The sequence below is a fragment of the Salmo salar genome, chromosome ssa20 (assembly GCF_905237065.1).
Source record: "Salmo salar chromosome ssa20, Ssal_v3.1, whole genome shotgun sequence".
Lineage (NCBI taxonomy): Eukaryota > Metazoa > Chordata > Actinopteri > Salmoniformes > Salmonidae > Salmo > Salmo salar.
Window position 1 is genome coordinate 13,525,123 of NC_059461.1, and position 26,760 is coordinate 13,551,882.

A 26,760-nucleotide genomic window follows, 5' to 3' on the forward strand; every position below is an offset into this window, starting at 1 on the left:
TTTTGTGAAGTGCACCAGTCCCTCCTGCAGTAAAGCACCCCCACAACATGCTGCCACCCCTGTCCATCACGGTTGGGATGGTGTTACATTTACATTTACATTTTAGTCATTTAGCAGACGCTCTTATCCAGAGCGACTTACAGTAGTGAATTCATACATTTTTTTCCCGTACTGGTCCCCCGTGGGTGTTGTTTGGCTTGCAAGCCTCCCCCTTTTTCTTCCTAACATAACGATGGTCATTATGGCCAAACATTTCTATTTTTGTTTCATCAGACCAGAGGACATTTCCCCAAAAAGTATGATCTTTGTCCCCATGTGCAGTTGCAAACCGTAGTCTGGCTTTTTTTATGGCGGTTTTGGAGCAGTGGCTTCTTCCTTGCTGAGCAGCCTTTCTGGTTATGTCGATATAGGACTCGTTTTACTGTAGATATAGATACTTTTGTACAGGTTTCCTCCAGCATCTTCACAAGGTCCTTTGCTGTTGTTCTGGGATTGATTTGCACATTTTGCACCAAAGTACATTCATCTCTAGGAGACAGAACTCGTCTCCTTCCTGAGTGGTATGACAGCTGTGTGGTCCCATGGTGTTTATACTTGCGTAGTATTGTTTGTACAGATGAATGTGGTACCTTCAGGCATTTGGAAATTGCTCCGAAGGATGAACCAGACTTGTGGAGGTCTACAATTTTTTTTTCTGGGGTCTTGGCTGATTTCTTTTGATTTTCCTATGATGTCAAGCAAAGAGGCATTGAGTTTGAAGATGGGCCTTGAAATACATCCACAGGTACACCTCCAATTGACTCAAATGATGTCAATTAGCCTATCAGAAGCTTCTAAAGCCATAACATTCTTTTTCCAAGCTGTTTAAAGGCACAGTCAAATTAGTGTATGTAAACCTCTGACCCACTGGAATTGTGATACAGTCAGTTATAATTGACATAATCTGTCAGTAAACAAATGTTGGAAAAATGACTTGTGTCATGCACAAAGTAGATATCCTAACCGACTTGCCAAAACTATAGTTTGTTGAAAATAAATTTGCGGAGTGGTTGAAAAAAACGATTTTTAATGACTCCAACCGAAATGTGTGTAAACTTCCTTCCGACTTGAACTGTGTGTATGTATGTATGTACAGTGGGGGGGGAAAGTATTTAATCCCCTGCTGATTTTGTACATTTGCCCACTTACAAAGAAATGATCAGTCTATAATTTTAATAGTAGGTTTATTTGAACAGTGAGAGACAGAATAACAACAACAAAAATCCAGAAAAACGCATGTCAAAAATGTTAGAAATTGATTTGCATTTTAATGAGGGAAATAAGTATTTGACCCCTCTGCAAAACATGACTTAGTACTTGGTGGCAAAACCCTTGTTGGCAATCACAGAGGTCAGACGTTTCTTGTAGTTGGCCACCAGGTTTGCACACATCTCAGGAGGGATTTTGTCCCACTCCTCTTTGCAGATCTTCTCCAAGTCATTAAGGTTTCGAGGCTGACGTTTGGCAACTCAAACCTTCAGCTCCCTCCACAGATTTTCTATGGGATTAAGGTCTGGAGACTGGCTAGGCCACTCCAGGACCTTAATGTGCTTCTTCTTGAGCCACACCTTTGTTGCCTTGGCCGTGTGTCTTGGGTCATTGTCATGCTGGAATACCTATCCACGACCCATTTTCAATGCCCTGGCTGAGGGAAGGAGGTTCTCACCCAAGATTTGACGGTACATGGCCCCGTCCATTGTCCTGTCCCCTTAGCAGAAAAACACCCCCAAAGCATAATGTTTCCACCTCCATGTTTGACGGTGGGGATGGTGTTCTTGAGGTCATAGGCAGTATTCCTCCTCCTCCAAACACAGCGAGTTGAGTTGATGCCAAAGAGCTCCATTTTGGTCTCATCTGACCACAACACTTTCACCCAGTTGTCCTCTGAATCATTCAGATGTTCATTGGCAAACTTCAGACAGGCATGTATATGTGCTTTCTTGAGCAGGGGGACCTTGCGGGCGCTGCAGGATTTCAGTCCTTCATGGCATAGTGTGTTACCAATTGTTTTCTTGGTGACTATGGTCCCAGCTGCCTTGAGATCATTGACAAGATCCTCCCGTGTAGTTCTGGGCTGATTCCTCACTGTTCTCATGATCATTGCAACTCCACGAGGTGAGATCTTGCATGGAGCGACAGGCTGAGGGAGATTGACAGTTCTTTTGTGTTTCATTAATTTGCGAATAATTGCACCAAATGTTGTCACCTTCTCACCAAGCTGCTTGGCGATGGTCTTGTAGCCCATTCCAGCCTTGTGTAGGTCTACAATCTTGTCCCTGACATCCTTGGAGAGCTCTTTGGTCTTGGCCATGGTGGAGAGTTTGATTGATTGATTACTTCTGTGGACAGGTGTCTTTTTTACAGGTAACAAGCTGCGGTTAGGAGCACCCCCTTTAAGATTGTGCTCCTAATCTCAGCCCGTTACCTGTATAAAAGACACCAGGGAGCCAGAAATCTTTCCCTCATTAAAATGCAAATCAATTTATAACATTTTTGACATGCGTTTTTCTGGATATTTCTGTTGTTATTCTGTCTCTCACTGTTGAAATAAACCTACCATTAAAATTATAGACTGATCATTTCTTTGTCAGTGGGCAAACGTACAAAATCAGCAGGGGATCAAATACTTTTTTCACTCACTATATATATATATATATATATATATATATATATATATATATATATATGTGTGTGTGTGTGTGTGTGTGTGTGTGTGTGTGTGTGTGTGTGTGTGTGTGTGTGTGTTACCGTTCAAAAGTTTGGGGTCACTTAGAAATGTCCTTGTTTTTGAAAGCACATTACTTTGTCCATTAAAATAACATCAAATTGATCAAATATTCAGTGTAGACATAATTATTGTTGTAAACGACTATTGTAGCTGGAAACTGTATCTGATTTCTTTTAATGGAATATCTACATACTGTAGGCGTACAGAGGCCTATTATCAGCAACCATCACTCCTGTGTTCCAATGCCACGTTGTCTTAGCTAATCCAAGTTTATCATTTTAAAAGGCTAATTGGTCATTAGAAAACCCTTTTGCAATTATGTTAGCACAGCTGAAAACTGTTGTCCTGATTTAAAGAAGCAATAAAACTGGCCTTTAGACTAGTTGAGTATCTGGAGCATCAGCTTTTGTGGGTTTGGTTACAGGCTCAAAATGGCCAGAAACAAAGCACTTTCTTCTGAAACTCTTCAGTCTATTCTTGTTTTGAGAAATTAAGGCTATTCCATGGGAGAAATTGGCAAGAAACTAAAGATCTTGTGCAACGTTGTGTACTACTCCCTTCACAGAACAGCGCAAACTGGCTCTAACCAGAATAGAAAGAGGAGTGGGAGGCCCCGGTGCACAACTGAGCAAGAGGACAAGTACATTCGTGTACTTGTCCCGTGTGGCTCAGTTGGTAGACCATGGTGTTTGCAACGCCAGGGTTGTGGGTTCGATTCCCACGGGGGACCAGTACGGGGGAAAAAAATGTATGAAATGTATGCATTCACTACTGTAAGTCGCTCTGGATAAGAGTGTCTGCTAAATGACTAAAATATATAAATATAATATAGTTTAAGAAACAGACGCCTCACAAGTCCTCAACTGGCAGCTTCATTAAATAGTACCCGCAAAACACCAGTCTAAATGTCAACAGTGAAGAGGCGACTCTGGGATGCTAGCCATCTAGGCAGAGTTGCAAAGAAAAAGCCATATCTCAGACTGGGCAATAAAAAGAAAAGATTAAGATGGGCAAAAGAACACAGACACTGGACAGAAGAGCACTTATTTGGTTACTACATGATTCCATATCTGTTTATGTCTTCACTGTTATTCTACAATGTAGAAAATAGTAAAAATAAAGAAAAACCCTTGAATGAGCAGGTGTCCAAACTTTTGACTGGTACTGTATAACTTTCAAAATACAGAAATTCAGCCAGTTGTATTTCTGTATTTTGAAAGTTATACTGTATACCTTAAACTTCATTGCTGATATGCAAAACATTTCGGACTATATCAACAATGGACTAATGAAACAACTACAAAAAGATAGTTTTTGGGTGGAGTTTTCCTTTAATCCTTTGTTGAATGTTGTCCACAATTAGTTACAATTGTTTTTTTTGTTTTTTCAGAAAAAACATTTAAGGGTTTGTAAACATTAACAATATCAGTGTGGAGTTGGATATCATTTTTGAAATAATTTTTTTGTTGTTGATAGCAATACGTATAACCTCATGAAATACTAGAATACAGTATTCTATTCATAAATTACTCCTTTTAGGCTACTGTACGTATATATTTTCATTCTGTGCTGTAAGAGATAGAAGTGTTTGTTTTATGTTAAGTTCGATTCAGAGACCACCGTCGCAGAGACAAACGATAGTCTGACCTCATTTAATTGGCTGTTATCGGCTGTTTGTGTGCATGGCCCCCAACGGCCTGCAATGGCATTGACAAGATCATTGGGTAAATGCTGAGCCACAGACTGCAAGTTGAATAGCTGCCAATAGACGCTCATGAATCTCTCAGGAAGTGAATTAAAAAGCAGCAAAGTTGTCAGCACAGTGCGTTAACAGACTGCAGCATGAGTTACCGAGCTAGCCTACTGCCTTGGAGTTTGGTCTAGTGATCATGACACTTGTTTGTCATTGACTGGAAATATGAGGATTTCTTTTACGTCATTGATCCCCTATATCAGTGGTTCCCAACTCCAGTCCTCGAGTACCCGCAACAACAGCACACATTTTCAGTTGTAGCCCAGGACAAACTCACCTGATTCAGCTCATTGAGGGCTTGATGATTCATTGACAAGTAGAGGCTGGGGATACAACACAAATGTGTACTGTTGGACGTCCTCGAAGACTGGATTTAGGAAACTCTGCCCTAATATTATGGAACCAAACCCATTTTCATTTAAAGGCCATTATAACATTATTGTAGTACATTACTGTAGTACAATTTGTTTCATTGAGGCTTATTGTAAACAATTTTACACTGTCACATTTTGTTAAACAGTCAGCAAGAACAAAATCCACCCAGAGCTTCCCAGAGACTCTATTTTAAAATGTTACCCACATGCAAAATGTTTTCCCCCAGAGATCTAGCTTCTCAGAGAGGAAGGTTTAATTTAGTTGGACCTCTCAGCTCTGCCAGGTATCTCTCTGTATTTCTCACTGCTCCTCACTGTGTCCCCGCCACCATACTAATGAGCTGAGCTAGAGAATGTGACGACTCACTCCCCACCCGAGGATTTTTCCCGACTCATCCCCGAGGCAGGAAGTACAGCCATGTTTAATTCATGCAGCCAATGAATAGCCAGGGGAGCGATGAGTAAGCGCCTATCTCTCCTTTTGCCGCTCAGCAGGTGCTTAATTGCCCTGCTTACCCTCCTAGAAATGAAATATAATGTGCAGGAGTTAACCAACACCACTTATGGAACAACAGAAAGAAGAGCATACACTATAGGAGCAAACATTTCTTCTGTCTATATTATCTGTGACAACTTGCCAGTGATGCAACAATGCCAATATGGCGATTTACAGATAGCTGGCGTTCTAAAGCCTAGTGTTTCCATTCCCCTTAAAATTTTATTTTTGTCTTTTTCGGTCAGTAAATCAAGTTGAGGATTGAAGGTTGTGATACTTGTTTTACGGATGCCATGTTTTTCACATTCAGCTAAAATATTGAACCAATAACACTAAAATGAACCCTTACAGTTACTTACAGTTGCACGAATATCTGTATCAGCTATCATATGTTACTGTGGGTAGTACTAGTTTCTTGTCTTCTTTCACTTTAATGATATCGATTGATATCACTTGAATTTTGTTATTGCTGTTGACCTCTAATGGCCATGATGGTAGTCTTCCCTGCCTAGTGACTGAGTGACGAGTCAGATTGCCACCTCCTTGTCTCTGCAGCTGCGCTCTGCTGTTTGCCAGAGGCCCTATAAAGCATTATTGGAGCGGTGTCCCCACCTGCCAGACCATCAAAAGCCCATCCAAGCAGGAGAGCTACCAGCTGGGAAATAATGGAGATCTCAGTCATGCCAACCCCGTAGGGCCAGAGCCAGTGGCATCTGACAGGGCGTACCCATAACACCAGTCTGTTTTTGGAACACATGCCTTCCCCAGCCCTCTTCCCTTGGTGTGGGACATAGTTGACTGTTGCCTATGTTGAGATATTGTATTTGTGTGAATGACTGACTGCGTCTCTTCCTCTTCTCCCCCAGATCCCATCTAATGCCTAGGCTGAAGGAATCACGGTCTCATGAGTCGTTGTTCAGCCCCAGCAGTGCAGTAGAAGCTTTGGATCTCAGCATGGAGGACGAGGTGTTGATCAAACCGGTGCACAGCAGCATCCTGGGCCAGGACTACTGCTTCGAGGTGAGCCCTCCCACCAGCGCCACCACTGCCTCTCATGACTGCCACAGCTCAAGGCTCGCTAAGTGTGGACTCTTTTTAATAGCGTCTCTTAGTATCCTGAAGCACCGTATATAATGCATTGTGTCTAATCTCTTTATTTCGTCGCCATTACCTTAGTCTGAAAACATGCGTGATAAAAGGTGGGCGGTCCCTCAATGTCTGTCAAGCAGCCAGTGCCTTTGGGTAGTGTGAGTGTGTGGCTGGACATCTGCTAGGGAGCGTCCCCACTGCCAGGAGGGTCTCCCTTCCCCTCTTCCTGCCTGGTAGTGGCCTGTGTGTCTGTCTGGCCCATCTGTTGACAACTCCATGCTCCTGCTCTCTGGATTTGCTCAGAGAGGTGAGCTCCGAGAGGGCCCAATTCACAAGGATTTACTGCCTATTATGCTAAAGCACGCTGCCAGCTGGACAGACCATGGCTCTGTGATCGAGTGGACAAGCGTTTCTCTCGTGGACAAGTGAAAGAGGATTTCAATGGCTGTCCAGGCTCAGTGTTTAGTGTGCACTGTGCACAGACCCTGCAGCCCAGCTGAAGCGTGTGTGTGTGTGTGTGTGTGTGTGTGTGTGTGTGTGTGTGTGTGTGTGTGTGTGTGTGTGTGTGTGTGTGTGTGTGTGTGTGTGTGATACCCAACCCTGCTTTCATATGGGTCTTTTTCATAAAGGGAAGGGCTTAATTGTCTGCCATACTTCACAGGTAACCACTTCCACTGGAACAAAATGCTTTTCATGTCGGTCATCTGCCGAGAGGGACAAATGGATGGAGAACTTAAGGAGAGCTGTAAATCCAAACAAGGTAAACCCTATACAAGTAGTGGGCCCTCTGTGGAAGGAAAGAGAACAGTAGAACACATGTCAGAGCACCCATAAAAATGTTGTTGTTTGAAGTTGCACGTTTGATGTTTTTCACAGGACAACAGTCGGCGTGTGGAGAACCTGCTGAAAATGTGGATTATTGAGGCAAAGGACCTTCCAGCCAAGAAAAAGTACTTCTGTGAGTTGTGTCTGGACGACACGCTTTACGCACGGACTACCTGCAAACTCAAAACAGACAATGTGTTCTGGGGAGAGCACTTTGAGTTCAACAACTTACCTGCCATCAAAAGTGTCACCGTCCACCTGTACAAGGAGACTGATAAAAAGAAAAAGAAGGACAAGAACAGCTATGTGGGCCTGGTCAACATTCCCACCGGCGCCGTCACGGGACGCCAGTTCGTGGAGAAGTGGTACTCTGTGAGCACGCCCAACCCGAACAAAGGGAAAACTCCCGGACCTATGATTCGGCTCAAGTCGCGGTACCAGAGCATGAGCATCCTGCCTATGGAGTCATATAAGGAGTTTGCGGAGTACATTACCAATAACTACATGCTGATGTGCTCCATCATGGAGCCGGGCCTCAGTGTGAAGAACAAGGAGGAGATGGCCAGTGCCCTGGTGCACATCCTACAAAGCACCGGCAAGGCTAAGGTAAGGCACCCTACTCTCCAGAGGCTGTGTTCTACGCATTTTCAAATGATAGTCCAAAATAGTCACATTGCCAACTGTCAACAATAAACACGACCTAGATCAAATTGATATTCACAATAAAACGTATTGTAATCATTACAGCTGTGAGGGCTTTGATTACTCACAATCAGTGATACCGTTGTCTCAAGTAAGCAACAATCAACATAATCCCAGCTGCATATTGCACACAGTAGCTGTATAAGGTAAAGGGGTTTAAAGGTCCAGTGAGCCTCGTTTTTTCACCAGGGGCTTTGTAACTTAACCTAGTCTTTGGGAGTCCTCCTTCCCCATGCTTACCGTAAGCAGTCTCCTGGAGGAATGTGAATGCTTCCTGTTTGGGTTGGCAGCAGGGTCGTGTTCATGAGGAGTCAAACGGAAGAAAACAAACAGAAGCAGGAACGGACTACCTGGCTCATTTTAGTTTTCCATTGCAAAATGCTTTAGAACGTTTTCCATTGTGTTCCCTAATGAATGTGACCCAGCCTTCACATGCTGTGGAAAAATAACTGAAACTACCCCTGCTTAGAGTGTGTGATTGGGGGACTGAGGACAAGATATTGTATTAGTACTTTCTAATGAGGACTAGCTGAGAGAGGATTTGCGTACACTGACTGACATGGCTGAAAAAGCAAACCTGTTGCTAATACCTCACAATGTTGCATTTGAAACAATCACATAGACCATTTCAATTCAGTCCCTTTTTTTGACCACTTGCCATACATTAGGCTATGTGGTAAAATGTCCTTCTCTTATTCAGAGAATCAATATATCCCATTGAGGGATTGTTTTGATGTTTTTGAAGCAGTAACATTGATCTACTGTATTGAATTGAGAAATCTGTCCAAACTCCACACAACAAAATCTCCCTTACTATATCTCTCTCTCTCTCTCTCTCTCTCTATATAGTAAGGGAGATTGAGAGAGAGAGAGAGAGAGAGAGAGAGAGAGAGAGAGAGAGAGAGAGAGAGAGAGAGAGAGAGAGAGAGAGAGAGAGAGAGAGAGAGAGAGAGAGAGAGAGAGAGAGGTCGTCATGTTCAAATTCAGTCTTTATCCACATTCCATCTTTATTACACACTGTGCAGACCATCAAATCTCACCACGCCTGGAGAAGTGTTTCACTTCTCAGCAGTGGTGTAAAGTACTTCAGTACAAATATTTAAAGTACTACTTAAGTAGTTTTTTGGGGTATCTGTACTTAATAATTTTGACTACTTTTACTTCACTACATTCCTAAAGAAAATAATGTACTTTTTACTCCATACATTTTCCCTTACACCTAAAAGTACTAGTTAGATTTGGAATGCTCAACAGGACAGGAAAATGGTGCAATACGTACTTATCAAGAGAACATCCCTGCTCATCCCTACTGCCTCTGATTTGGCAGACTCACTAAACACAAATGCTTCATTTGTAAATTGTCTGAGTGTTGGAGTGTGCCCCTGACTATCCAAAATAAAAATTAACTAGAAAATTGTGCCATCTGGTTTGCCTAATATAAGATATTTGAAATTATTTATACTTGTACTTTTACTTTTGATACATAAGTATATTTAAAATCAAATACTTTTAGACTTTTACTCAAGTAGTGTTTAACTGGGTGACTTTCACTTTTAGTCATTTTCTGTTACGGTATCTTTACTTCTACTCAAGTATGACAATTTGGTATTTTTTCCACTACTGTAGGAGCCACATGAACGTGATCTAGTAGCAGTATCTCATATGAATGTGGTTGTGACCTGGTACACGGCCACTGTGCTGTCTTCTCGCTCACCATTCCCAGGGAGGAAAGCGGTGTCAGCCCCCTGTGATAATTAGCTTTGTCGTCCTCATTAATTCCTGCTTCGCCCCATCCACCCCACAGTTCCTGCAGTAAAACCACGCAGTGAGACAGAACGCTAACGCTAGTGTGTGTTCTGGTGCACAAGGTCATCGGTTGTCATTGAGGATAGCTGTTTCAGCACAGAAACGTCTTTTTAGACTTTGACCCTCAAACATTGCTCCTGCTTATGTAATAACACTGTGAGAATGTCCATGCCCTACAGCAGCTTGTTTTAGTAAAAACAGCAACAGGGCGATGGAGCTTCATTTTAAACAACCTTTCTCTGTTAGCCTACTTTCTGCTCTGAGAAACAATTGGGACTTTGCCTTGTTTTGCATTTATCCACTGCCCCCGTAGTGGCTCACACCCCCTCCCTCTCATTTCATTTCACTGTTTAGCCTGCCCTAATCCAATAGATGGATAGATAGAGGTCCATGAATCTACACTTTCAATGAGGTTTCTCCTAGTCTAGAGGCGATCTCTCACCAAATGGATCTCTTTAATTTTATTGAAATGCCTGTGGCTGTCGGCTTCAATTTAAAAAAGGGTTGTTCCACCTCAAAAAGCGCAAGAGGATTGACACCCACCTTCTCAGATTGGGTCTGAAATCGTTTCTGTAGTTAGAAGCAAATAAGGTTAGCATTCCTGCAACTTTATTTTGTTACGTTCCCCAGCAAGAAAACCAAAAATTGTAGCTCAAATTGTCGCTAAACATGTGGGGTTTTAGGAGGAGTTCTTTACAGACCCTCATGTGGATGTCCACTGAAAGTTGACTAGCAACAGCAACTGGAACATAAAAGACACCCTCCATGAGTGCCCACTAAATTTGGTCAAGAACAGGCAAACAAAATTTAAACCCACACCAAACTTGAAGACAGGAAGCAAACCATAAAGGGGAGCAAAATGAAAACAGGGAAGATCAGATAAAGGAGTGTTTTTTTTTTTTTTTACTCAAATAGGGAGAGCCAACTAAAAGTGTTAACCCTCCACATCTCTCAAGACAACTGGAGCACTGGGCCAGCCATTCTTAAATATCACCTGGGCCTGCACAGGTGACACACCTTCCCACTATCAAGATGACAATCCAGCATAGGTGTAACACATACTGACTAACGAGTTGACACCAATCGGTGCATCCCACATGCTAACGTCCAACCTCAAAATATACATAGAAAAACCAAAGCCTGTTACATCATCCACCATACTTCAATCGCTAATTTCTCGGAACAGGGGAAAAAAAACAGAACCAAATTCACTGGGAATACATTACATAGTATGAAGAAGCAATAATCCAAGCCGCAACTCCATACTACTTGTTAGACATAGTGAACTGATACTGTATAGTGGTTGCTTTGGTGGGATTTGGGGTGGTGGGTCGTGGGTGGCTTTTTACATTTTTTGGGGATTCCTCATGTCTCACTCATTGGTAGAAAGAAGTTGGGTACTACATTGAATATTATATGAATTCTATGAGTTAAAATTGACAATTTGGGTGCAATCAATTAGCTTAACTTCTCAGAGATCTAAAATATGTCTCAATATTGCTCAATGTGATCTATTTACAAACCCACCTCATGTAGTCTGTTAGTGTGTAAGGTGTGTTAGTTTGTGCAGTCAGTGCATGTTAAGACTTCCCTAGCCGTTCTCCAGTTCTGTCTGAGGGTACTGTATAAGTAGGGACAGCAAAACCCTTTTCACATGTCGGCATGGCTCATCACAGTAGTGTGAGACGGGTATAGCATAGTGTATGTGTGTGTGTGACTGATATGCTGTGACTGTCTGTCTGTCTGTCAGTCGAGCCGAGCCAGCGCCGAGTTGGGCTTGCTGCTCATCCACATTAACCACGGATGAGCGTCATCATCAGTGATGAGGGCTAAGAGGGGTGCTGTATTAAGCCCTTAAATCCTCATTCAACACACAAGCAGGTAGTGCTCTGACTCCTGTCCTGCCATGCAGCCTGCCCTGCACAGGATATACAGCACATCATACATTCATAATCCTCTGCATCCTCCAGAGAGCGTAATGGTTGAATGATCTGGCGCGGGGGGACACCAGATATGTTGACAAGGAGCATTCGGGTATCTAGCCTACATTTGGCTGATACAGTAGCTACATACTGTGCATATACAGTAGCTGAAATGGCTACCTCTCTCTGGTGCGGACTTTAAGATGACGATAGCACGTTCCCTTTGACACCTCATTAGCATGCATAGCCTAGCGCTAGCCTACCCCCACAGGCCTCCCATAGAAGTAACTGCAGTCAGACGGAGCTGGAGCAGATAACAGGAGCTCATGGAGAGCGAGTGTGACTGGCTAAGAAAGATGCAGCCTGAGAGTGACTGTGTGTGTGGGGGAGGGGGGGATGAACCACTTGATCCATTAGACCAGAATCGATAAGAGAGTAAGAAGAGTGAGTCATCACCTTTGTCTGAGCTGCCTGCGACTGACTCTCTCTCCAAACCCACTGCTTTCAGTATATATCAGGCTCACCATCAGGCCTGGGCTGTGCAGCAATAGTAGTACACTGTTATTTATTTATGTAGAGACTGTACACGTGCTGCATTTCAGATCACGTTGATAGCGTGTATTGCAAGCAAATGATCCAATCTACAGTAAGTCTCTTCACAGGACTTGTCTACAGAGATCACTACCACATTTGTTATTTTTCTTATTAAATTTTTTTTTAACTTCAGTTTATTTTAGTAAATACTTACCTGCATTGTTGGTTAAGTAAGCATTTCACTGTAAGGTCTACACCTGTTGTATTCGACACATGTAAGAAACACGATTTGATCATAACACACCTTGGTAAAGCAGTGGTGCTGGTTGCCTAGTTCCATGATACGGCGCTGATCAGCCTTTGACTGCTCATCATGTTGTCAATGTCGTGTCTGCAAGTTCTTGGGAGGTGAACATGGGACGAGGCGACACCCGGTGCCCTGTTCCAATGCTTTTCCAAATGCATACTGTCTTCCTCTCTTCCTTGGGAGAAATTGTTATGGTGACATGATAGGATTTGTGAAAGCTACAGTGGGGGAAAAAAGTATTTGATCCCCTGCTGATTTTGTACGTTTGCCCACTTACAAAGAAATGGTCAGTCTATAAATTTAATGGTAGGATTATTTGAACAGTGAGAGACAGAATAACAACAAAAAAAGTCAGAAAAACGCATGTCAAAAATGTTATAAAATGATTTGCATTTTAATGAGGGAAATAAGTATTTGACCCCCTCTGCAAAACATGACTTAGTACTTGGTGGCAAAACCCCTGGCAATCACAGAGGTCAGACGTTTCTTGTAGTTGGCCACCAGGTTTGCACACATCTCAGGAGGGATTTTGACCCACTCCTCTTTGCAGATCTTCTCCAAGTCATTAAGGTTTCGAGGCTGACATTTGGCAACTCGAACCTTCAGCACCCTCCACAGATTTTCTATGGGATTAAGGTCTGGAGACTGGCTAGGCCACTCCAGGACCTTAATATGCTTCTTCTTGAGCCACTCCTTTGTTGCCTTGGCCGTGTGTTTTGGGTCATTGTCATGCTGGAATACCCATCCACGACCCAGTTTCAATGCCCTGGCTGAGGGAAGGAGGCTCTCACCTAAGATTTGACAGTACATGGCCCCGTAAAATGATGTGGTGAAGTTGTCCTGTCCCCTTAGCAGAAAAACACCCCCAAAGCATAATGTTTCCACCTCCATGTTTGACGGTGGAGATGGTGTTCTTGGGGTCATAGGCAGCATTCTTCCTCCTCCAAACACGGCGAGTTGAGTTGATGCCAAAGAGCTCCATTTTGGTCTCATCTGACCACAACACTTTCACTCAGTTGTCCTCTGAATCATTCAGATGTTCATTGGCAAACTTTAGACGGGCATGTATATGTATTCTTGAGCAGGGGGACCTTGCGGGCGCTGCAGGATTTCAGTCCTTCATGGCGTAGTGTGTTACCAATTGTTTTCTTGGTGACTATGGTCCCAGCTGCCTTGAGATCATTGACAAGATCCTCCCGTGTAGTTCTGGGCTGATTCCTCACCGTTCTCATGATCATTGCAACCCCACGAGGTGAGATCTTGCATGGAGCCCCAGGCCGAGGGATATTGACAGTTCTTTTGTGTTTCTTCCATTTGCGAATAATCGCACCAAATGTTGTCACCTTCTCACCAAGCTGCTTGGCGATGGTCTTGTAGCCCATTCCAGCCTTGTGTAGGTCTACAATCTTGTCCCTGACATCATTGTAGAGCTCTTTGGTCTTGGCCATGGTGGAGAGTTTGGAATCTGATTGATTGATTGTTTCTGTGGACAGGTGTATTTTTTACAGGTAACAAGCTGCGGTTAGGAGCACTCCCTTTAAGAGTGTGTTCCTAATCTTAGCTCGTTACCTGTATAAAAGACACCTGGGAGCCAGAAATCTTTTTGATTGAGAGGGGGTCAGATACTTATTTCCCTCATTAAAATGCAAATCATTTTATAACATTTTTTACATGTGTTTTTCTGGATTCTTTTGTTGTTATTCTGTCTCTCACTGTTCAAATAAACCTACCATTAAAATGATAGACTGATAATTTCTTTGTCAGTGGGCAAACGTACAAAATCAGCAGGGGATCAAATACTTTTTTCCCCCACTGTTTGTGGTGGATCCATTGCTATCATCTATTCAATGGGGTGAGATCACAGGGAAGGAAGGATTTTCAAAGTATTGGAACACTGCCTCACTGTTCCGTTTTTCTTTTCAGGACTTCCTGACTGACCTGATGATGTCAGAAGTGGATCGCTGTGGGGAGAACGAACACCTGATCTTCAGGGAGAACACGCTGGCCACCAAAGCCATCGAGGAGTACCTTAAACTGGTGGGGCAGAAGTACCTGCAGGACGCGCTAGGTAAGTAACACCCTAAACAAGCGAGTGCTGTCATTACAGTAGAGCGAGAAATGCTTTTAGTCGAGAGCGAAGGAGCCATGAACACATGGAATAGGCCTATGGGTTGTACATTAAGAATCATACGTCCAGGTTAGTATCTCTCCACACACAGTAGATCTTCAATTCTATTCAGATCAATAATTCATCGTTTTTTCTGTAAAGTGACTTTGTTTGAAGCCGTGTTGAATGATTCAGAAAGGCGGCCTGTCCTTGAAGGTTGACTGGCCCGATTTGAAAGTATGAATGTATGAAAAAGGAATAGAAGAAGCCTGTCAGAGAACTCTGGGCTCTTTCTTTAGTCGTCTAACACAACTTAAGACGTTGGTGAAAGACAATCACTTCTGCAGAGAAAACGATTCCTCAATCTAACTGCGGGGTGGCGAGAAGAAAGAAACGTGATTTAAATCTTTGATCTGATGTCTATGGCCATGTACAAATACAACATTTTTGCACGTTTTGTCATGGGTCACAGGATATTTAACTCACCACATTATAATGATCCAGTGGTCCATGAACGTTCATAACAAATAGCAGTTTTCTTAGTACAATAAGTGGGTTTACTATCAGTGTGCATGGCATTAGTGTGTTCCAACTAGCAGTACTGTACTCTATATGGAGGGGTTTTAGTGCCAAAAGAAATTGAATCGGAATTTAATTTATTTTACCATTAAAACCACTCCATAACTGTAAGCCTATATGTACTGTAGATTGTAGTCCTAGACATAGTGCTGACCCCAGGCCTGTGTGCTGTGCTCCCTCCCTCCCTCTTCTAGGCGAGTTCATCAAAGCCCTGTACGAATCAGACGAGAACTGTGAGGTGGACCCGGGGAAGTGTTCCTCAGGAGACCTCCCTGAGCACCAGAGCAACCTGAAGATGTGCTGTGAGCTGGCCTTCTGCAAGATCATCGACTCCTACCGGTAAATACACCCCCCCCTCCCCTCCGCCAATGCAAGTAGCTATTCTACTATCAAGTGTCCATATTCTACTATCAAGTGTCCATCTTTCAGAGCTTTCACAATTATCGAATCAATAATGAAAGCGTGAATTGTGCAAAAGGTCAAGTCAAAAACAACATGGTGGTACTGCGTTCATGGAAGGAAGGTATTTTATTTAGCAGTAACATTTCCGTCTCTACCAGTGTTTTTCCGCGGGAGCTGAAGGAGGTGTTTGCCTCGTGGAGGCAGGAGTGCAGCAGTCGGGGCCGGCCGGACATCAGCGAGCGTCTGATCAGCGCCTCCTTGTTCCTGCGCTTCCTGTGTCCGGCCGTCATGTCCCCGTCGCTTTTCAACCTGATGCAGGAGTACCCAGACGACCGCACTGCGCGAACCCTCACGCTCATCGCCAAGGTCACACAGAACCTCGCCAACTTCACCAAGTAAGTGTGTGTGTGTGTGTGTGTGTTTACGATTGCGTGTGTACGAGTGTGTGTGCGTGTGCGCATCCATGAAAATAAACATGTATATGTGTTTATCTGATGAAATTAGCATCATTTCCCCCCTGTTTTGGTTTTTGTTTCTTTGTCTGTCCAGGTTTGGTAACAAGGAGGAGTACATGTCCTTTATGAACCACTTCCTGGAGCACGAGTGGACCAACATGCAGCGCTTCCTGCTGGAGATCTCCAACCCAGAGACCATCTCCAACACGGCAGGGTTCGAGGGTTACATCGACCTGGGCCGCGAGCTCTCCACCCTGCACTCCCTGCTGGCCGAGGCAGTCTCTCAGCTGGACCAGGTACCAGGATTACACCGTACTACTTTGATTTACTCTCTAATGGCAACCTCACGATACTTGCTACTTTCCGTGAACAGAGCTACCGGAAATCAGTCCTTTTCAATGGGCTTGACATAGAGATGCATATTTTGCTAGGACAGAAGTCTGTCACCATGTAGATGTTATATGTGAAAAGACATGTTACTAAATAATGAATTCATAGGAATTTCATGGGAGAAATTGTAAAGAACTATACTTGACATTATTTTGTGTCCCTGCAGAGCACAGCCTCTAAGCTGGGTCCACTGGCACGTATCCTGCGGGACGTGAACTCAGCACTGACCAACCCGTCTGGGGTCCAGGTGTCTACCCCCACGGAGCGTATGGGCTCTCCCCCCCTTCCCCTCCCCCTGGCAGGCTGCAGCCTCTCCACCGGCCTGCCTCTCCACAAGATGGTCATGGACAGCGAGCTTTCTGGGTATTTGTGCTTCGTATGACACACAACCTGCAGAGATCTGAGGATTACAGCTTTTCAATTTTTATTTTAATAGATGTTGATTTTACAAATCAGCAATTTTTTTTAAACAGTTTTTTGGGAACCACAAGGACATTATCTTTACAGTGTCTCTGGTCAAAACAAAATGTATCTAATTTTTCAATGTTGTCTTGGTGCAGGTTGGTTGATTTTACGAGGCTACCGTCGCCAACCCCAGAGAACAAGGACCTATTCTTTGTGACAAGGAACTCTGGCATTCAGCAGTCTCCAGCCAGAAGCTCCAGTTACTCGGAGGCCAACGAGGCTGAGGTGCAGCTCCCCAATGGCAGCAAGAGTCTGTCAATGGTGGACCTGCAAGATAGCCGCAGCCTAGAGAGTACCCCTGGCCCCCGCCCTGCCTCCCCCAGCGACATGCTCCTCAATGAATGCCAGTCCCCCGTCGCCCCTGGGCCAGGGGGCTGGGCCGCCCGCACCCCACAGGGCATTATCCCCGGCCCCGGACCCACCCTCAGGAGAATGGTTCAGACCCCCACCAACCCTAGCACAGAGAGTAGCACCCTGGGTCCAGGGAGGCCCTCCCAGCTCCTGGCCCCGCTTTCATTCCAGAACCCTGTTTACCAGATGGCCACGGGCATGACCATGAGTATGTCCCCACGGGGTCCCCTGGCCGATTCAGGCTCCGAGGGCCACAGCTCTCACAGCTCTCAGGGCAACAACACAGAGGATGCCCCCAAGCACCAGGGGGTATTCCTCACCCAAGGGGTGGCAGTCGGGAGTGGGGGAGGCGGCAGCAGCAGTGAGGAGTTTGCGCGGCGCTCAGGGGAGTTCACGACCCGCCGCCAGCTGTCCCTCATGGAACCCCCGCGGCAGAACAGCTCCGGTCCCCAGCGCAGGATAGACCAGCCCCCTCCGCCCGTCACCAGGGGCAGGACGCCGCCAAACATGCTCCAGACGGCCTACCCTGGGCCGCGGCCCTCCAGCGGCAGCATGATGTCATCATCTCCCGACTGGGGGCCCAGTGGCGGCACCCGGTTGAGACAGCAGTCGTCCTCATCCAAAGGGGACAGTCCTGAGACCAAGCAGCACACCCTGCACAAAGTGAGTAGAGCATGTCACGTCTATGTGTGTGTGGGGGGGGGGGGCTGTGTGTGGTCTCACTATTATCCTGGACAGCCGTTGTGTCTGCTGATTTTTATTAGAGATAAGCTCTTAGTTGACTAACTACTTAATATCTATCGAGCCAGAGTTTGGATTGCATGTACGGAAGTTAGGCTAGCAAAGCTAATGGGGCTTGGCTGTGTGTATTATTCTGGGCTTCATCCATTGGTTATGGAGAGTTATTCCTCATCAGAATCTTATTTCTGACCTGCAGCACGAGTACATCCTACCTGCAGCGAGTATAAATCCAAACTCTGGCTAGAGAGATATTAAGATTCCGATGAGGAATAACCAATGGCAGAACTACAGAATAATACACACAGCCAAACTTCATCTGTGGCCTAGAGGGATGAGCCAGGCAGGATATGACCTCAGTGGACGTATCCAGCTCACAGTCACAGTGGTGGGTGGAGAGGGTATGTATGGAGAGCCCAACTGGCCTCAATAAGCTATCATAACACTCAGCCTTGCTGAGCCAATAGCAAATCACCCAGGGCAGTGAGCCACAGGCATTACCCTACAAGCCTCAGCGCTGGAGCCTGCTAACAGACTAGACAAGCAGAATTAATTGTGTGACTGTGGACACCGGAGTGGTTATTAAATGCCTGTTCCGCTCAACTAAATCATTTTTGTACATGGTCTGAATAAATCCTCCTTATAAAATGAACAAGCATTTGCCATCTAAACTCAACTGCAGCCCCCCCCCCTCCCCCTTGGTAATATTTACGCTTAAAACAAAACAAGTGTCCTACTCTATTTTGGGCTTGATCCCTGTGGACGTGTGTGGCAGTCTCCATGTCCCAGTCAGAGTAGAAGGGGTTATAAGAGAATGAACCGGGGGGGGCAGGTGAAAAGACTGGTTTAACATACAGACTAAAGAAACCATTTTGCTTTTAAACAAATCAATGATTCAAATCTTCTTTATCAAGGTTTTAGAGACGTGAGACCAAGCTCTCATGATTCTGTAATAATCTTGACACAGACAATTCCAGATGGACAATGCAAAATAATCCCCCCCCCCCTGTGCCTTCCCACTTGCTTCAGTTGTTCCTCTAAATCCTCCTAGCTGAAGACACTGGCTCTCCTCTACTCCTCTGTAGACACTGGCTTCTCATTGTAGCTTGTGATCGTCATCGTGCAGCATTCATTTACCCTGCTGGGCTTCTTTTCCATGACTTACCAGAAGGGCTTTGTGTGTGCGTGATGTGTGTGCGTGTTCGTCCCACCAGGCCCCCTCCCCTGTGAACCCCAATGCTCTGGACCGCACTGCTGCCTGGCTGTTGAATATGAATGTGCAGTATTTAGACCATGAGGGAGTTGACCCAGATACCAAGCACAGGGAAGACCTTCAAAACAAAGAGGAGCTCACTCAAACTGAAAAGGTAACTAACGTCTAGCCTCTTGTAAAAACCTAGCATCTGCTACAGCACCACATCACAATATTGTTCAGCACAGCCACTTACAGACATCATCTTTATTACTTCAGAGGAGGAGCAGAAAGTCCTAAAAGATTAACGTGAGCAGTTAATACGTGATTCTAGGGTTGTTATTGATTGCCAACAAGGAAGTGAATGTGTTGCGGAGCCAAAAGCAAAGGCATAACAAAGGCACTGTGTCTCTCCCTACTAGCAGGCCTGTCCATGATTTGAATTCATGTGAATATTGTTGGGTAAATGCTGCTTAAGTGGTATGAAAAATGATTCTGTGTGTGCGGAGAGATGCCCCATGATATATACTGGTAGTGTATTTATAGTTTTGTATACGAGTTCAATTAGCCTCTATTCTGACGTTGTTTAAATGTAGGCAGACAGATGGGGTTAGGCTGAACTGCTCGTACTGCAGCTCAAGAGAGGCCATATCTCAAAAGACCACAGTGGTGACAAGGCAAGAGTGTGCCATCCCTCTGCCAATTCTCCAAGCTACTCCAATGAATTATACACCAGCAACATATTGCACTCACGCACACTCATAAGCCAAAGACACTTGACACATTTCCATCACACACATACACATATTAATGGTTTTTCAACTCCTAGATAGACATCTTTTTTTCTTTTCAAGGGTTTTTTAGTGATTATTTCAAAGATTTTAGGTCTGCCAAAGGGAGAACCAATCACTGTCCTTTTAAAGCGATAGTGGTGATACTTAACGAATCAAACTAATCAAATGTTGGTCAATTACTACCAATAAAATCCCCTTTATAAAATCCTTAGTTGTACTCTTTAATAGGTTTGTATTAAAAAAAGACAGAATGTAGTACTAAATGCTAAAGTAGAATATTTGAAAAATGGGGCGTCATTCTGGTTTTAGACCAAGTTCAGTGTAATGTATATGGTTTTTATGTAGCCAAGTACCTTAAGCAAAGGGCAGTGTCTGGAATGTCATTCAAAGTTGAAGTAAAATCCCTACATTTTAAATCCCCATTTGACTTAAGAGGTTGATCGTGCAGCTTGTTTACTGCTGTGGGATGTATTATTTTATATTTGTTTTGGATTCACTTGCTTGCAAAACTTCCTAGAGACAGCAGAAATGTACCTAAAAGCTTTGCAGGATCCTGCATTTTTGAACCCAGTCGGCTTTTCACAGCATGACTAGGAGCTGTGTTTGTATTTATTATGGATCCCCATTAGCTGCTGCCAAGGCAGCAAAATTAAGGCAGTTATACATTTGAAATACATTACAATACATTCATAACAGATTTTACAACATATTAAGTCTGTGCCCTCTACTACAAAACCTATGTGTATATGTGTGTGTATGTATGTGTCTATGTTTGTGTTGCTTCACAGTCCCCGCTGTTCCATAAGGTGTATTTCTCTCTTTTTTTAAAAAATACATTTTTACTGCTGGCATCAGTTACTTGACGTGGAATAGAGTTTAATGTTGTCATGGCTCTACGTAGTACTGTGCGCCTCCCATAGTCTGTTCTGGACTAGGGGACTGTGAAGAGACCTCTGGTGGCATGTCTTGTGGAGTATGCATGGTTGTCCGAGCTGTGTGCCAGTAGTTCAAACAGACAGCTTGGTGCATTCAACATGTCACTACCTCTCACAAATACAAGTAGTGATGAAGTCAGTCTCTCCTCCACTTTGAGCCAGGAGAGATTGACATGCATATTATTAATGTTAGCTCTCTATGTACATCCAAAGGCCAGCCGTGCTGCCCTGTTCTGAGCCAATTGCAATTTTCCTAAGTCCATCTTTGTGGTACCTGACCACACGGCTGAACGGTAGTCCAGGTGCGACAAAACTAGGGCCTGTAGGACCTGCCTTGTTGATAGTGTTGTTAAGAATGCAGAGCAGCGCGACTTCTGCCCATCCTAGCTACTGTTGTATCAATATGTTTTGACCAAGACAGTTTACAATCCAGGGTTACTCCAAGCAGTTTAGTCTCCTCAACTTTCTCGATTTCCACATTATTTATTACAAGATTTAGTTGAGGTTTAGGTTTTAGTGAATGATTTGTCCCAAATACAATGCTTTTAGTGTGACCTGATTGTGAACCTGAATTGTCATCCACAGGCTTTCATTAGCATACACTGTACATTACACGTGTTAGTCCACAGACAAGGGTGGATGGTAATACCACTCTTCTGTCAGCAGTTGAGTACAGTGGCCCTCTGTAGCTCAGTAGGTAGGGAATGGCGCTTGCAACGGCAGGATAATGGGTTCGATTCCCAGGACCACCCATACATAAAGTCACGCGTGCATTCATTTTTTTTAAGTCGCTAAATGGCATCTTTTTTTATTATATTCTGGCATATATTTAAGCAATAAGGTGCGAGGAAGTTTGGTATATGGCCAATATACCACGGCTAAGAGCTGTTCTTACGCATAACGCAACACGGAGTGCCTGGACACAGCCCTTAAGCCGTGTGGTATATTGGCCATATATCACAAACCCCCTTGGTGCCTTATTGCTATTATAAAGTGGTTACCAATGAAATTAGAGCAGTAAAAATACATCTGGTGCTATATCCGTTGTGTACGGTCTGATATACCACTGCTGTCAGCCAATCAGCATTCAGGGGTCGAACCACCCAGTTTATATTATATTTTATATTACAAGAAAAACAGGAGCATACTGAACAGAACCACAAACTGGGTCAAAGCCCACTGAATGGGTGCAGCTTTGAGCTTGACAGGTGTGTTCGCTTTCACGAATGTGTGTACTGACTCGCCACGGCCGACTCTGTCCTGTGTCCAGTACCAGCAGGAGATCGCCATCCTGCAGGACAAGCTGCGTATGTCAGCCAAGAAGTTGGAGGAGTATGAGTGTCACCTGAAGGGCCAGGACGAGCAGACCCAGACGATGCTGCTGGAGTACCAGGCACGCCTGGAGGACACGGAGGAGCGCCTGCGCCGGCAGCAGGACGACAAGGAGCTCCAGATGAAGAGCATCATCACCAGGTGGGGAGTCCTCTACCGACCACTGGAGGCTGGTGTCACTTCAAATCGGAGGACGGGTTTATTGACTTGTTGTAATGGCTGTAATTAGGGTGACGGTAATGGACTTTTGAATGAAATTGTATTGGTTGCTTCCACATATTTTGTTGATTTTGATTGGGGTGTAGCGAAATGCTTATGTTCCTAGCTTCAACAGTGCAGTAGTACCTAACAGTACAAAACAATATACGCAAATCCCCGAAAAAATCAACAAAGGAATTGAAAAATATAGAAATATTACAACATGCAATGTCAGTGTCCGGAATATAAATCTATATGTATATGATGGTGCGTAAAGACAGTATGGAAAGTATATGAATAGAAAAGCTGTGTACAGCTGTAGTTATATAGGATGGGCCTTGACTAGAATACAGTATATACATATGAAGTGGGTAAAACAGTACAGTATGCTTACATTATTAAAGTGACTAGTGTTCAATGACTATTTACATAGGGCAGTAGTCTCTAAGGTGCCGGGTTGAGTACCAGGTGGTAGCCGGCTAGTAACAGTGACTAAAGTTCAGGGTACCGGCCGGCTAGTGGTGACTACTACACAGTCTGATGGCGGTAATTGACAAGACGTTTTTTGTCGACGGTTATTTTATTTTGGGGATGGTCTTCATCCATAACCATCGGTGGTTACACGGTTATACAGTAATTGTGCCAGCTCTAGCTGTAATGGAAGAAATGGAACGTTTCCAGCCACTGCAATGAGCTGTCCTCCCTTCACCAGCCTCCACTGTTCTCTGCCTACACTAATACACTATGAACTATGTAATTTAGTCCTGGTTTTGTGTACACTTTGTACAAGCTATTTTTAATGTCGTATTTGTTGTTTTGTCAGTGCTATGCATCGAAGTTAAATATAAAAATGTTAACATCACTATAATAAAAGATCAATCAATCAACAACTCCAACTTTCACCAGCCACCAGTACAAACATATCTTTGTTACTGTTTCAGGCTGATGTCTGTTGAGGAGGAACTGAAGAAAGATCATTCGGATATGCAATCGATAGTGGACTCAAAACAGAAGATCATTGAAGCCCAGGTGAGCGCTTAGTGTACACGAGAGATGTATTGGCTGTGTCAGCAATTACAGTTCCGCAACTGTGAATATACTGTATTTACTGAAATACTGTATTCACAGCTTTACTCTGTTAGTCTAAGGTCTTGAAGAGGACAGCGCCCTCTGGTGTTAAGAAAATGTCAACGACCTCAGATTGAAAATGAAAGTCTAGCTCCCTGCAAACAAACCAGTCACTGGAATTACTGTAACAAGTACAGTATGGACTGTATGTGGACAATATGTCTCTGTTCTTGAGAAACATTCCCTTTCAGTTCACAATAGTGGCTACTTGTTTCGAGTAGGTCCTGTTGGTCTCCTGAGGAGCTACAGTTTATCAGCAATATGATGAAGGATTCATTGGATTGTTTGAGGATGTGTGACAATACTAACCCTCCTCTTCGTCCCTCGGTCCTCCTTCCTCCCTCCCCCTTCCTCCTCACTCTGCAGGAGAAGCGCATCGCCTCTCTGGACTCGGCCAACGCCCGCCTGATGAGCGCTCTGACCCAGCTGAAGGAGCGCTACAGCATGCAGACACGCAACGGCATCTCCCCCACCAACCCCAGCAAACTCCAGATCACTGAGAACGGAGAGTTCAGGAACAGCAGCAACTGCTAGGGATGGGGAGAGGGCCTCGCCCAACTCAATAACACTTGGGCTAGGGGAGAGATGAGAATATGGCCACACCCGGTCACTCTCTGGAGAAACGTGTTCATACTGAACAAATCCATTATTTTCAATGGATGAGGTCATGATGACATAAGGAGTAGACTGACTATGAAGCTGTTGCTGAACAATATAAAGGAATTCATCAGATTGACTTTAGAGAAAGTTATAACGTCTAACAACACCTGGCTGCATGACATCCCAAACTCTCTATCCCAGTACATTAAACAACATTGGAACAAATAAGATGGGAATAGGTTGCACTGTTATCTTGGAAAGAGCCTGTTTTGAAGGGATTTGAACCATTATGAGTTTCAAAATGTTTGAGATTTCTCATGTACGCGTATCATTTTCAGTTACCGCGTTGAAATAGCACAGGTTGCTAAAAGAGGACGCTCCTTTATGGATCCGACACATTTTTAGAGCGCACTTGTACCCTACATGTCCCTCTGACCTACAGTATACAGTACTAACATACTCAGCCCGTTTCGTCTGGCAACAGTATAGTACAACACAAGTGTATATATAGTACATTGTAGCATCTTCAATTTTACTCAATGGCTGTTTTCTACCCCACTGTTTTTGTTTCAAACTTCAATAGCATACATCCAGTATATGTTGCCAAGTGAACAACTCTCTATCAGTGAAAGCCTCCTCTGTTGACCAGCTTTGAAAAACAGAGCTTTGCTGAAAACACATCCCAATAGCAAGTGTTTCTGTATTCTACCTGTATATTTTAGGTATCCCCTACTTTTCTTACCTCAAATGAATTTTTTGCATGTATCATATCAGGATAACACAACAAGCTTGCTTTGTTTTAAATTGCTAATAGTAAGGAAAGAGCTCAACTATTTCATTTTTTGCATACTTTGTATGTGCTTAAATATTAGTCTATTTAGAGGTTTAAATGCCTCAGATGTATATAAAATGTTCACGGTATTTTTATTGATTGTTTGGAATAGTATTTGTACAGTAAGTGTTCCTTGTATTAAACTCGGCTGTTCTAATAGTGTTTTGGTTCTACTTGTGTAGACAGTTCACACATCATTTGAGCCATTATTCCCTTTTCATACGTGGGTGTTTTTTGTTAAAAATGAACAATTTATTGATGCTGTTAAATGAATGATATTGATAAACATAGTTTACTGTGTATTTAAATGGTTGTGTGTGGGCCAGTCCTTCATTGTTTGCAGTTTGTCAGTGCTGAACAGAATAAGACTGAACTCAAATACCTGGCCACTCCTCTACCCTTGCACTTCTGGAACTTAGCTACAATATGCACTTTCAACCAACAGAAACACTCTTTAATTTAGAATACCTTCTATCCAAAGCAAAGAACAAAACATCCATATGGGGTTTTAGGCTGTAACTGAGGTATAAACCAGATTCATTGATCGTTTCAATTCCCTCTTGTGTTGATTAAGGGCTCGATTCAATCCGAATCACGGATGTTCAGCGCTATAGCGCGATTTCAATTTAAAGGCAATGTTCCAGCGTTCACGGAGTCCGCATTCTTGGTAAAGAATGCAAACGTCAGCCCAATCGGAAATTACCTTTGCATTTCAACTGTGCTATAGCACTGAACTATCGTGATTCAGGTTTAATCGAACACTAAAGCTATACAAATGGAGTGGACTCAAAGGCTTTTTGTGTAGTCTTATTTAAGTTGCAGCTAATTTTAGCAACCATTAAAGGTGGTCTCAACAAATGGCTTGATTTCTCAATTCTGACTAAAGAAAATTCTCCTCTGAAAACACTAGTTGTCTGCTTTCATGAAGTTAGAAGCACCTCAAGCGGTTCTTAGTGACATGAATCAGTGTGTCTGGTCTGTGGAAATGTTTAGCTTAAACAGAATGATCATTTTTAAAGTATGTTCTGCTCTTCAAATTTTAAAAGTGATGTAAATTTGTATGTACGGTATGCTATGAATTATGTTTGTTTATATCAGTTCCTTATTTATTGAATTTCTATATTGTTTTTGATTGAATAAAATGCCCTCATGCTGAATAGTATTTGTCAGAGAATGATGGATTGTTTTGAAGATGCCGGTATAAAGAAAAAGTCTGCATTCTGGTAGAAATGTGCTCCTATTTCCCTCAAGTGGTCTTACTGCACCCAACCTGCTCAGTCAAGAGAACATGTCTTTAGAGGGTTTCAATTGATTTTCTCTTTCAAATCCAAAGGTGCATCTATCCCGCTATGATGTTATTTTATTGAAAGGAAATAGTATATACTGCACCAGAAACCACAGATCAATTCACAATATTGTGCATCTTCATGGTCTCCCAGTTCTTTTAGGGAGGTTTTTCAACCATTTTGCAAGAAGAGTGACTTACCAAAACTATTCTCTTTTCCTTGCTCTATAAAATACTGAACAATATTTTGCCATGTTGTTACTGCAAACCCATAACTTTTGTATGAATGTTAAAATAATAATTTTATTTGTGTAAATGGTAACAAGAATAGGTCTACTAAAGTGTATGTAATTTATGTACAAATGCAACTAGACTTATTAAAGATTTATTTCGCTATTTTAA

At 43.5% G+C, this 26,760-nt stretch overlaps 1 protein-coding gene across 2 annotated transcripts in view; it reads left to right on the forward strand.

The window, feature by feature from the left end:
• Positions 1-26,760, forward strand: part of LOC106580127 (disabled homolog 2-interacting protein) — a 120,588-nt gene extending 93,828 nt beyond the window's left edge. For both annotated transcript variants that reach the window (XM_014160830.2, XM_014160831.2), the window contains 13 exons: positions 6,257-6,410; positions 7,141-7,239; positions 7,356-7,910; positions 14,499-14,643; positions 15,456-15,600; positions 15,822-16,058; positions 16,213-16,414; positions 16,675-16,871; positions 17,069-17,987; positions 19,277-19,429; positions 22,254-22,456; positions 23,455-23,542; positions 24,008-26,760. In XM_014160830.2, coding sequence (XP_014016305.1) covers positions 6,257-6,410; positions 7,141-7,239; positions 7,356-7,910; positions 14,499-14,643; positions 15,456-15,600; positions 15,822-16,058; positions 16,213-16,414; positions 16,675-16,871; positions 17,069-17,987; positions 19,277-19,429; positions 22,254-22,456; positions 23,455-23,542; positions 24,008-24,175 — 3,265 coding nt within the window. In that variant the 3' untranslated portion in view covers positions 24,176-26,760. The remainder of the gene's footprint in view (positions 1-6,256; positions 6,411-7,140; positions 7,240-7,355; positions 7,911-14,498; positions 14,644-15,455; positions 15,601-15,821; positions 16,059-16,212; positions 16,415-16,674; positions 16,872-17,068; positions 17,988-19,276; positions 19,430-22,253; positions 22,457-23,454; positions 23,543-24,007) is intronic.